General features: G+C 43.6%; 2 protein-coding genes across 2 annotated transcripts; both read right to left on the reverse strand.

Annotated features, from left to right (window-relative positions):
• Positions 1–1,811: 1,811 nt before the first annotated feature.
• On the reverse strand, positions 1,812–5,284 carry LOC146763518 (uncharacterized). Its single transcript, XM_085568259.1, has 2 exons — positions 5,173–5,284; positions 1,812–3,288 (listed from the first exon to the last, which is right to left on the reverse strand). Exon 2 carries the CDS (start codon positions 3,277–3,279, stop codon positions 1,945–1,947), a length of 1,335 nt encoding a protein of 444 aa, XP_085424385.1. The 5' UTR covers positions 3,280–3,288; positions 5,173–5,284; the 3' UTR covers positions 1,812–1,944.
• LOC146763519 (uncharacterized) lies at positions 3,295–5,150 on the reverse strand. The gene has a single exon (XM_085568258.1). It carries the CDS (start codon positions 5,008–5,010, stop codon positions 3,313–3,315), a length of 1,698 nt encoding a protein of 565 aa, XP_085424384.1. The 5' UTR covers positions 5,011–5,150; the 3' UTR covers positions 3,295–3,312.
• Positions 5,285–13,082: the final 7,798 nt, after the last annotated feature.

Consider the following 13,082-nt stretch of genomic DNA (forward strand, 5'->3'; position numbering starts at 1 on the left):
AACTTTCCATAGAGCTGGATTAGGTCAAGCCTGGGGCAGCTGCACTCAAGTGTTTAAGGAGGAGGGAATACTGCTTGTACAAGAATGCAGTCTGTTTTGAGCAAGAGATCGGTTTGTAGCTTTACAAATGTGCTTAACTTCAGAAATGTTACATGTGGTTACTTCATAGCTCCACGCTCTCAAGACACTTTCTCTTGTTCGTGGCTTCAAAGCTGAAAGCGCTGTTAGAGCACCGAGATTCAAACACCAGGTGAGGTGGTGAGGTGGCTCATGCTGGAGCACTGGACCCATAAACTGGTATAGTTCAGTGGTCAGGGCACGCCAGTTGTTCCAGAGATGCAAAAATGGGACTTTAGAAGGCCTATTCCCTTTGACACATGGTAGCCAGTCTGGGAAGGAGAGGAGGAAATTTTCTAAATGGAAATGACCAGCTTCCTGCAGCAGCACCAGTGCACAGAGGCCATCTGTGCAGCCTGGCTCCCAAGGACACGTCTGCCCAGAGCACCCTCACCCAGGCTTTGTTCTGCTGAATTCACAGGCTGGGTCAAACTCCCATATAAACTGCCAGGGAGTCAGGATTTGAAGTCTGCTTTTGAGTTTTTCCCTGCTTAAGCTTCATCCTTCATACCTTATCTGAACAAGAAGGCACCTTCTGGTTTAAGACATTGAACACCAGATCCAAATAAAAAAAAACAACTACACAGGAGCCTTGGAACAGCCCAAGGGCCTATCTGTATCAGTGTCTAGTCTCCAACCGTGGTGATCACAGCAAAATAAATGCAGGCAAGTGGTATTTTTATGCAGGAACACACTTGAACAAACCCTGCCAAAGACTTCACTTGAAGCTAAAATGGCCTCCTCAAGTCTGAGGCAGTGTCTTCATGTGAGAAAACCTCCCCTAGTCCCTTCCTTTCATGAATTGGTTGGTAGTGCCTTTTGATCTGATTGTCCACAACACTTCTTGAGTTCCATTGTTTAATTATATGTTAATAGATACGTCCATTTGGTTGCTGGAACACTCATCCTGCATAGTATTTGATGCCCATGTGCCATGAAGCTCATGTATCATGATAACTTGCCAGCAGTCAATCCCTGTTCTCCTTTTCTCATACTACTTATATTTTGGGGGTTTTCTGCAGTTTTTAAGTAACTTTATGAGTAGCAGGTATGTATCACCAAGAAAAAAAAATGGTTTATGGTATTTACACCTTACAGACAAAAAGCTTTTTCCAGCCACTTTCTACTAGATGATATATTGTTGCTTCTCTTTCGACCGCCACTTTGCTCTCGGGGGTTTCTCGCCGCTGTCCCCCGTCCCTCCCCGGCCCCCCGGGACCCTCCGGCTAGCTGTCCCCTCCGGGGCCGGGGTTTTCCGCGGTCCCGCTGCCCTGGGCTTACCAGGCAGCGTCTGGGTTAGCACGGTCCGAGTTGCGGCGCTGCCTCAGTCGCCGCAAGGGTTCGAGATAAAGAGACCAAGAGAGACCAATGGTATGCTTGTCCAGAGAGATTGTATTGCCTGAAGCATTGCAGTGACCAAAGGCCCTGGGCTATTGCCCAGATACAGTTTTATACAGCAAAATTAAGAGATAAGGTCTTAAACAATAGAGACAGTGTTCAGCTAAGGCACATCAGAACCACCCCAGGGGCCAGGTCCAATGGGAACTGCTCAGGGGTGGGGAGAAGGGGGTCTACAGAGGAATGCTGAAGCGGGACTTTCCCGAAACAGTGGAGCATACATAAATGTATCTTTTCCCTCAGTTTCTCATTCCCAAAGCCTTTCTAAAACAATGGGGCATACATGAATGTATCCTTTTCCTCAGTTTACCATTCCCAAGGCCTTTCTAAAACCTTCCTCCACGCTACCATGCCAGCATGACTGCAACAATTCCCCGCTTTTCAATTACTAAGATGAACGATGCCTTGGGAGAAGGTAAACTGTGGCTCTTAAACTGCAGTGTCTTTCTGCTTGTCGTCTTCCCACCAATCGCTTTCCGTGGCGGCAGCAGCGATGAAAACCGGCGCAGAAGCCTTCGGCTTCGAGGTGATGACCTTGGAGACGATCCGCTTCAGAATTCCAAATGCTAACAGAACTAAAAACAATGCAACTAGAAAGTAAAAGATGTCTTTTAAAAGAGACACTGCCCACCCAGAAAGGTCCCAGTCTTTGAACAGATTTTTAAACCAATCCTCATTTTCTTGCTTCACATTCCCAATGAGGCTTCTCATTTCCTGAATGGACGAGTGGACACTCTGTCCTTTAGATGACAGATTAAAACAACACAACCCATCAAATTCTTTACATCCATGACCATGTGCCAACAGCAGGAAATCAATAGCTGCCCTATTTTGGAGGGTAGCCTTCCTGGTTATTTCCTCATCTTCTAGGAGGTCACTCAGGGCTGCTGATGTTAAATTTGCCTGCTTGGTCACCCAGCATTCTAGATTGCCTAATTCACTCAATGCTTTGGCTGCTGCAACCCATGGTAAAAACACAGAGACAGCAACTCTTTTGGATTTTGCCCAATGATAAATTTCTGCATCACAATGTTCATCAAATTGGCTTGCACTCCGCTTAGTAATTTTTTTCCCACTTTTTGCTTGCCCAATTGGAATTTGGGTCATGTTGGGGGAAGCAAGGGTCAGATGCCCAAAAGTACATGGACCTCCAATAAGACGAGATGGGATTCCTGGGTACGCTCTGTCCCCACAGATAAGAAACATTCCCTTGTCCAGCTTGCGTGGACGGAAATCAGTGGTGGATGTAAATTTCAGCTTGTAGACAGCTGTGCACCATTGACCTGCTCTGAATTCTACCTTGTACTGTTTGACATGCTCATATAATTTTACTTCTTTGGTTGGGGAAAAATCAAATTGAATGCAAAATTCAGCTTTTGCAGAGCCTAGGAGTTCTAATTCCTGGGGCTCCCCCTCAGCAGTGGGCAAATGTGAAACCCACCCTTGCCACAAAATGAGGGGATTTCGCACTTGTGCTTCAACTTGTCCTGCACCTTTAGGTATTTTATTTTCGTTCACCTGCTTTTGCAAACGGACCAGACCAATTGGAAACTCGTCCTCCTTACTTGGAACCCCTATTAAACATGTGGACATCGGATTTTCTGCTGAGGCAGTGGACAAACACATATGATCCTGTTGCAAGGCTTGGGCTAGCGTGACCCACACATTTTTCTTGGGCTGTGGAACAATCCATGCATCCACCGTGGAAGGGTAGATGACCATTCCCTGGAACCAAACGATGAGCAGGAATGTGGAAATTGACATTCTGCTAGTCTGAAAGAAAGATAAAATCATACATCAAAGTGAACTAACTCTGAAAAAGATACATTTTGCTCTGCCAGTATAAAGGAAAATGATTCTCCCCCCTCCCGCCTTCCCCCCTTGTCGAGGAGGCCCTTCAGATCCTGGAGTCCTGGGGGTTGCTGCTCCTGAAGCAACCACCCTTTCCCGTGGTTTTATCACTGAGTCCTCTGTCATCAGCATAGCTTTCCTGGTGCACTCCTTGATGAGCTGATCGAGTGTGGGGGGAGGCGATGATGGAAGAGCCAGGATGACTCGCTGACAGACTTCATTTGCATTTGTGGTGACCAGTTCTAATGTAAGTTGGTCTTGGAGCTCTGGATTTTGCACCCTTTTTTCCACAGAGGCTCGCACTCGATCCACAAAATCCATGAATGGTTCTGAAACAGACTGCTTTAAAGCGGTATATGAGACAATAGGGTCTTTAGAAGGCATATTAAAAAATGCACGTTCTGCTGCATCCCTGGACAGGTCTAACACTGCTCTGGGAATGCCTGCTGCTTGCTTTTCAGCTTGGCTCCAATCACTCTCACCCACTAGATGTTCTAAAGTGATTTCCTCATCCTCTATATCTGTGGAAAGGCTTGGACTTTGCAGAATCTCTGGGAGGAGATCTGCTGCAAGTCTTTTCCACGTTCTTTCCCACAATCTAAACTCAGACTGAGGGAGCAAGCAACTGAAAAGACGTTTCAAATCAGCGGGGACAAATGTCTTGGAGCATATAGTAGCTTTCAAAATGCTCTTAAAAAATTCACTTCTTTCCCCAAACTCACGCTTCGTTTTGCAAAGTTCCCTAATACTATCATATGAAAGGGGCTCCCATTTGGCGTTCTGTCCCCTGGCATTATAAATCACAGGGGCTAAGAACGCAGGCTCGGTCTCTCTGAGCACTTCCCGGCTGACAGCCTGGGCGCTGCCGTTGCCAGGGAGACCGGGAGAGGGAGGGGGAGGAGGGCCAGCTTGTGAGGGAGTGGCCGCAGCCGGCGGGGCTGCGTGGAGCGGGGCTGGGACAGGGACAGGGGGTGGCGATGCAACTGCGAGAGGAGGAGCTGAGGGCTGGACCGGGGGCTGGAATGTGGGCTGAACCGCCGCAAGGGAGGAGGGGTTGGGGTCAGGGACAGGCGGAGGGGGGAATGCGAGGGCTGGGGGCATGTTCTGGGCTGGCACAGGGAGCAGGGAATGCGGGGATGGAGAAGGGAAAACCGCGTGGCCACCTCCATCTTGTGGGGGCTGCACGGGGGAGATGGGGGGTGCAAAGCATGGATTTTCAGCTGTGGGAACAAAAGCAGGAGGCGGAGAAGGGTTAGAAACTAAATCTACATCTGCACAGTTAGTTTTCTCACCGCAGGGGGTGCGGAGGGGCACCGGGGACGCGACAGGGCGCTTTTCTGCTCCCTGGGCACCCTGAGTGTCCGCACTCTCTTTCACAACATCGTAAACGACCAAAAACATTCTCATAAAACCTTCTTTCACTGAGGGATCTCCTGCCTTTGTCCTTTCACTCAGCACTGCACCAACACGCTTCCAAAATCGTCTTTCTCTCACTACTTGCTCTGTTATCTCTGGAACACTTACTGATAACCATCTGACAAACTCTTTTACAAGGCTCTTAGGAAATTTGACACCTGCACTCAGCAGGGGCTCCTGAACTTGTTTATAAATCTCTTTCTGCTGTGTAGTCAGCCTAACACCCATGGCTGGCTTCACAGCAAATCTCAACCAATTACTGCAGCAAACCCAAAGTTCTAAAGCTACGACGGAGACTCCCGTCACGCCTGCGCGCTGGCGTGTCCCCCCACGGGCACACAGGAGCCGATGTCTCCTGGCCGGGCCCCTGCCCCCCAGTACGAGACTCACCCACCGCCGTCCTTTAGACACCACTGCAGCAACGGTTCCCGAACCCCGGGCGGTCTCCCGGGTGTGGAGAGGTGCCGTCCGACCCGTGACGACCTCGCCGGACAGAAATCGGCGTCTGTCTCCACGGCAACAGTCCCGCTGGGCTGTGTGGAGAGGCAAATGCCTCACAGTCGGTAGAGCATGAGACTCTTAATCTCAGGGTCGTGGGTTCGAGCCCCACGTTGGGCGCCACTTGTTGCTTCTCTTTCGACCGCCACTTTGCTCTCGGGGGTTTCTCGCCGCTGTCCCCCGTCCCTCCCCGGCCCCCCGGGACCCTCCGGCTAGCTGTCCCCTCCGGGGCCGGGGTTTTCCGCGGTCCCGCTGCCCTGGGCTTACCAGGCAGCGTCTGGGTTAGCACGGTCCGAGTTGCGGCGCTGCCTCAGTCGCCGCAAGGGTTCGAGATAAAGAGACCAAGAGAGACCAATGGTATGCTTGTCCAGAGAGATTGTATTGCCTGAAGCATTGCAGTGACCAAAGGCCCTGGGCTATTGCCCAGATACAGTTTTATACAGCAAAATTAAGAGATAAGGTCTTAAACAATAGAGACAGTGTTCAGCTAAGGCACATCAGAACCACCCCAGGGGCCAGGTCCAATGGGAACTGCTCAGGGGTGGGGAGAAGGGGGTCTACAGAGGAATGCTGAAGCGGGACTTTCCCGAAACAGTGGAGCATACATAAATGTATCTTTTCCCTCAGTTTCTCATTCCCAAAGCCTTTCTAAAACAATGGGGCATACATGAATGTATCCTTTTCCTCAGTTTACCATTCCCAAGGCCTTTCTAAAACCTTCCTCCACGCTACCATGCCAGCATGACTGCAACAATATATCTGAGACTATAAGCAAGTAAGAAGAGATCATGGAAAAGGAACTTAAAAAACACTAGATTTTTATTTCAGATAAGGTAGGTTTACAAGTGGATCTAGAATGTGCAGAATGTGCACTTTGCAGCGGGTTTAGGACAGAGATACTTTTAAATATTTAAAAAAAAAACACTTTTCCTTCATAGTAAAGAAATACATTAAAGTGTCATATCAGTAAAACCTTTCAGTGATGCTTATTTCTCTTAAGTCAGTGAAGTTTGGGCCAGATTCCTAATTATATATTTTTCTGGTATAAAATTTTAAGAACACATTTTTATCAGATTAAAACTGATACAGTTGTTATTAGTCTCCATCTCTATTTTTATGTAATATAAATTTAATCTAGCCAGTCTATACTGAGGTAATGATTTCTCTGTATTTAATTCATAATTCTCTTATGATGCTCTTGTGAGACCCCACCTGGAGTGCTGCAGCCAGTTCTGGGGCTCTCAGGACAGCAAAGACATGATCCTGTTGGAAAGGGTCCAGAGGGGAGCCAGGAAAATGGCCAGAGGGAGGGAGCACCTCTCCTGTGGAGAAAGGCTGGGCTGTTCAGAAGAGGAGGCTCAAGGAAGACCTTAATGCAGGTCTGTGGTGACAGGATAAAGGGAAATTGCTTTAAGATTGAAAAAGGTAAATATAGACTAGATAGCAAGGATAAATTATCTCCTGAGAGGGTGGTGACAGGCTGCCCAGAGAAGTTGTGGGTGCACCACCCTGGAAGCATCTGAAGACAGGTTGGATGAGGGTTTGAGCAACCTGGTCTAGTGAAAGGTGTCCCTGCCCATGGCAGAGGGTTGGAATGAGATGATCTTTAAGGCCACTTCCAACCCAAACCATTCTGTGATTCTGAGCTCCCTGTTTTCTCCAGTGAAGAGGCAATGGTTCAGAAAGTGCTAAATAAAGGCCTGCCTTGCATTTATTTCTGACAAAAGTAATTGAAAGTCTAAACAACTATTTTTGTGTTCTAAAGGGTATGGATAGTTACTCCTCTTTCTGACTTACCTATTGATACCTCCTGTTATGTGCTCATCATCCAAACAACCCAGTGAAGCAAATGACAGTTTTACCTAGGGGTTTGAAGGCAGAGTTTTAGCCTTAGAAATGTGTTTATTTTAGGAGTTCCACAGAAAAGCTAAATTGTTTTATTTCTAGCACTGGAGATGTAAAAGTAGAAAGAGAGAGAATTTAGTCTAGAAATTCAGATGCCTGTAAGAAATACAACTACTTTACTATGTTATATTCCATTACCTCATCTGAAAGTATGTTTTTCCTTCACACAGTGTGTTCTTGCAAAACACACTTGGTATACACAGTTTTTGCATACATATGTCTATTAAACCTTCATAAAACAGGTTTGTTTATGGAGTGCCTTTGAAACTCTGTTTAACTACAAAGCTTGTCAATCTCTGTTCCAGCACAGCCTTAGCCTCAGGAGTAATGGCATTAGCTCTAATTATTACAAAATAAGTCCTTATCAATCTTTTCAAGAACTAATTAACAGCTTTGTTATGTAAAAAATGTCTGCTTCCATCAGATAAAGGGAGAATGCAGATAAAGCTGTGAAATGCAGAAGTCATGCTGCAGCATGGGAGGGTTATCTGTTTCAGTGAGGATGATTGCTACAGCCTGAAAGTCTGCATGGAGAGGATTATATGTGTCCAAACCCACTGCCTTTCCAGTGCCCCACACAGACAGAGAACAAACTCTGATGTGCAAAGGCAACTGGGCCATTCTATGAAAGGAACATGCCTTTGTTAACTTTTTCCACTCAAGAAGTTTCAAGTCCATAAATAGTGTTGTTGTCCATCAGTGCTATAAAATAAACTATTGAAACAGATTGGAGGCCATGTTTTTACTTATTCAACCTAGGGTTTTTAACTTAATGTTCTTAAAATGCCCCAAGAGTTTCTATGTCCCAGTGCACCACTGTGTTGGCATACTTGCATTTTCAGATGCTAAAGGAAATATCAAAATAATGGGAAACAATGCTTATTTCCCAGAATGTTCTTTTACACTGTGTTGCCATCCTGTAAACAAGCTATAATTGGGGGGTTTTATGCTTCCTGCTAACCTTACTAATCTTTCTCATTTGAACTGACAAGTTTCATGCTTATTAGTTTTGCAAAATTAAATATACACATCTCTTCTAAGATTTTTTTTTTTTTTTGAGTACTCTGGACTCAAAGCAGCAGCTCAAATGTAGGAATTTAAGTGTTATTCAAGGTGCTCTAATACATATTTGCATATTCTCCCACTACAACGGCAACCTCAGCACCCAGTTTCACAAGTAGGGACATACATATAGATTTCCAAATTTAAGTTTAGTCCATGAGCTGAATCTCATTCTGAAAGACAAAACAATTACCTTTGCCTAGATTTTATCTCAAGTCTTCCAGCTTGTAAACATAACTATCCAATTATCCTAAGCCCTGAAGTACAGGACATGAAGTAAGGATTTTAAAGAAGCATCCCAACAGTTCAGATAGCACATAAGACCACATTTGTGGTCATGTTCTTTATTTATCACAGAAAATTGCCACTGAGTTGTCTGCTACAAAAGGAGAGTTCCAGTTGTAGAGGAAAAAACAGTGGAATTCTCAGGACTGAACAAGAACATGGAATGGGAAACAAGCAGCTTCGAAATTAGTTAGCTCTTGGCTAGAATGCCAAACTAAAACATTTTAACCATTCTCATGGCAAACTGGCATCTGTACAGGTTTCACAATGGCAGGGTGTTTTGCTAGCAAGAACACTACTGTGGCCAAAGTAGCCTGATCAGTGTATTAATAAACAGATTGAAAAAGGTGTGAAGAAAATTTGATCCTACTAACAGATGCATATTGAGCATTCCCAGGGAAAGCCAATGCTGCTGTTTACATATTGCAGCATATGTGCAGATTTGTCACAGGAAACCCGTGAGACATATTCACCTGAGGAACAGCAGGGCTATTGTCAGGCACACAAAACTCTCAGGAATGAAAACTGCAGGGAGATGTTTGCTGTGACTGAATGCTACTCAGCTTCACTTTGCCAGGCTGGACAATCTGGAAACAATTCTGAGTGTACGTCCATAGAAACGAGTGCTCTGCCTGCCATGCTGACCCAGCTGGCACGGGGCTTTGTGAGTGGAATACCCAAGCCCTATCCCTGACACCATCCAGGTGGTACTGCCAAAACATCCACCTGCCTTTTCTCTGCCACACACTTCAAAATCATTCCATGTGGTTTTCAGAACTTTCCTTCTCAGTGTGCAGAAGATCCAAGATTCCAGCTCTTTTGGCCACTGTGATGCAATTTCAGAGTGATGATGCTAAAGAACAGACTTTTTCTGACAAGTAAAAGTACTTACAGAACAACTGGATGTGGAGGTCATGAATAAAGTCGTAGGACCCCAAATAGTTTAACAAACTATTTCTGGGAGAGGTTGCTGATACAAAGGGAAGCATTGAGGTAGCCTATGTTCTTTGTTAGCTACTTTTGTGATAGTAGTAGTCCTTTAGGTTCTTTATCACATCTGTACTTTATACAGTTTATCTCTGCTACTCCTGATCACATTATATTGGAAATGGCTGTTTGTTTTTTCCTGTGATGCAAGAAACATTTAAGTGTCAAAAAAAAGTACCCAGTGTTAGGTCCCAGGAAAACATCTGCTCACACAGTGCTGAGTTAAACTATGGTGTCGTGGTGTTAGACTGTCATGCTGTGGTGGATGTCAAAAGCCTACAGGAATTAAAGATTAAACAAATGAGAAAGAAATCATAAAAATTAGGTTTATATTAGGAAGTCTATTACATAAAATTGATATCACAGTAAAGAAGTTTTTTCCATGTTCAGGTGGAGCTTTCTGTGTTCCAGTTTCTGCCTGTTGCCTCTGCCTGACTCCATCCTCTTCATGCCTTCAGATCCAGGCATTGATGAGGTCGTGTTTCAGTCATCTCTTCTGCAGCCTGAACAAGCCCAGCTCCCTCAGCCTTTCCTTAGGCTTTGCTCCCTTTCCACAGCCACTGGTGAGATGAGATGCATCCAAAGGTGGTGAGAAAGGCTGTCCAGGTGATCATGGAGCAGTTCCACAGCCACCTCCCAGAGCAGCAGTGCGCGTGTGAGGACACTGCTGTCATTCCATAGGGAGCAACGAGGGGCCAGACCTGCCTGAGATGTGCATCCCTGTGCTGCAGGAAATGCTGCAGATGGATTTGCACTTTCACATAACACTCATGATGCAGTTAGAGCAATCCCCTGATTTATTCTTCATGTGTTCCCACAGGTGGAGAAATAAAGAAAAGTACTTTGCAGACAGGATGATTGCTATGGGGATATGGGTTTGTCAGTGGGATCCCAATGCACACTTGAGATTTTCTGTAGCAACACAAACAACAAACATTGAACTTCAATTCAAATTCACCCTCCCTAGGCTCTTCTTCCAACAGAAGCTCCAATACAAAACAGAATTTTACTGAAATATTTAGTGTCTGTCTTGTTTTATTTTAAAAATCCAAGTATGAACTGTTCAGTCCCAAGAGAATGATTTTTGTGATGAAATTTGCCCATGTGCCTACAAACAAATCCGGTAACTCTCATGTCTCATTTCATGCTTCCCAAAAGTGACAATGCAACAAACTGCTGTGTTAATGCCATTATAAATTAAAATCATGTTTAGCAATCCAGGACATACTTGCTAAGAACAATTAAAACAAACCACTTTGTACAAACCAGTGGTGGCTTTAATGTTCAAAGAATTCAGTCCTCATCAGAATTAATCCTTCTCTGTCCAACATTTTTCTCACTAGCCTCAAACGCTAGAGGATGAGATGCCTTCCTCTTTTAAAAATGTATAAAACTATATATTGTTGCTTATAATGCATATTAGATATTCCCTTTCTTTTGTTAGATATGTACATCCAGAATGTGCTTGAGTGAAAATAAAAATAACAAAATTATTTAAGCTATTACATTAATACTGAAATTTCCACGTCAGTACTTTTTTGACAGCTTCATAAAAACTGATATCTACATTACCATGAAGACTTTAATCACCTTCAATTGCTTTAACTTTTTCTCACTATTCCTAGTGATGGATTGAAATACAAAGAAATAGCAAAGGACTTCTGGGAAAGATTAAATAAATCACTAATTTTAAATCCTTTTTCTTTCTCTCTGCTTGATTTGATAAAAAGCATGAAAAAAAACCAATTTTGTGGGCTATAAAAAGTATTTGAATGTGCAAACTGTCACTGTAGGAACATCAGCTAAAATTATCAAAGTTAGATGCAGAAATATTGGAGCTCACATTAGATTTCAAGCTGGCTCATTCAGAAATTTGAGTCTAATGTCTAGGGGCTATAGTATACTTTTAGCCATTTTTGACTATTCACAGAGGACTGGTTCTCTGCAACATTTCTTGTTACCACATAGTATCAGAGTCAGCAGAACTACTCATACATGCAAGCATCCAGAGAAAATGTTTGAAAAATGAGATCTTTTGATGTGAAGAGAAAATAGAAAAGTAATTATGCCCCCTCCCCAACATAGTTACATTTGAAGAAATTCATAGATCACCAAGTGTATGTGCAAGGGAGGTAGGAGATATTCAATCAAGAAAACCTTTATAGTGGAATGATTTATTTTTAATAAATTACTTCTGCATAGAATTTCCTCTTATAAGTTGTAAAGGCCGCCCAAAAAGATTGAAACTGCAAGTAAAGCTAAGCTGTGCATGCAAAATGAGGAGAAAAAGAGGTGTAAGGAATTGACTGTAAGCTCTTGTAAATCTCTTTAGTTCCACTCAGCTCAACTGACCCAAGTGAGTGCATGCCAGCCAAGGGAGTTGCTCTGTGGTTATAAAAAGTGTGAAGAGATAACGAAAGTCAATCTATCTGGTGTCTAAGTCTCTTTGTTACTCTTCAAAAATCCATCTGCTGCCTCTGTATGATGTCCTATTATAGTGGCTATTATGTATTCTGCATGGCTAATTGATTAGCTCTAATCTAACACCAGTTGCTCTAAAGCAGATTAATATAATTATTTCATTTTTACTCCAGCACTGGTTTTGTTCAGTTTTTAATTCTTGTATATTGCTCCTGTGAACCCAAGTATCTATGTATTCCACCCAGGTGACCTCATACCTGGCATCATGGATATTTCAAGCGCCGTGAAGTTGGGTGATGTCCTTAAATCCTTTCTGTCTTCCACTAAAATGGACTGCTATAACTAATTTTATTCCATATGAACAGTAATGTTTAGAATCAGAAATGAAAGATGATATTCATCCAGTCTGGCTCTGGGACCCAAACAACTTAACAGGAGTTAAATGGTCTGGAGTGTGTGGCAGCTCCTGATTCCTCAGTGCAAGAAGACATGTGCTCTGCTCCCCTAGAGCAGATCAGGAGATGAGCCATCATCAGGAGAAAAACAAACTGAATAAATCAAAGTTACTATTGAGATGGCTTGGAAAGTGCCTCCTTGGTCTGTTTTATCTGTATATGTTCTCAAGGTTTTGAGTGGGTTTAAAGAACTGAATCATAAATTTTCTAAGAAAATAACTTAGGCTACTTTGAAGGGGGAAAATGTCTCTACATTGATACCAAATGCTTGTGAATATGTATCATTTTCAGAAATGGATTTGTAAGGAGGGTGAAGTATCTGATTAGAAGAATGCAGCCTGTCATGGTTAGGGCATCCATCAGAGGTAATGATCAAAAGTAATTCCATAGTTAAATCATCAGAGGTCCATCAGTGTAAACAAAAGTAAAAATATCACAAGTGGGCTTTATTCTCTGTATTGTAAGAAGAGAATATCTGTGGCCTTCTTCTGAATGTAACTTGCTCATCTTGCATTTTCACCAATGCCCACATCTAATTAATGCCCTCTTGCATCACTGCTGACAGTGATCTAAAGACCTCTTTAGTGATGTAGCTGACTACACAATTTCCAATTTCATATGACAAGAATCCTTTATCTTCCAATTCTCTAAATGTAGTTTTGGTTATAATATCACTTTAGTCTTACT

Source organism: Lonchura striata, chromosome 1A (assembly GCF_050655825.1).
Source record: "Lonchura striata isolate lonStrDom1 chromosome 1A, ASM5065582v1, whole genome shotgun sequence".
Taxonomy (NCBI): domain Eukaryota; kingdom Metazoa; phylum Chordata; class Aves; order Passeriformes; family Estrildidae; genus Lonchura; species Lonchura striata.

What these genes read in the sequence shown, in the direction of transcription:
- LOC146763519 (XM_085568258.1), bottom strand. Translation starts at nt 5,010, where the DNA reads ATGGGTGTTAGGCTGACTACACAGCAGAAAGAGATTTATAAACAAGTT.
- LOC146763518 (XM_085568259.1), bottom strand. Translation starts at nt 3,279, where the DNA reads ATGTCAATTTCCACATTCCTGCTCATCGTTTGGTTCCAGGGAATGGTC.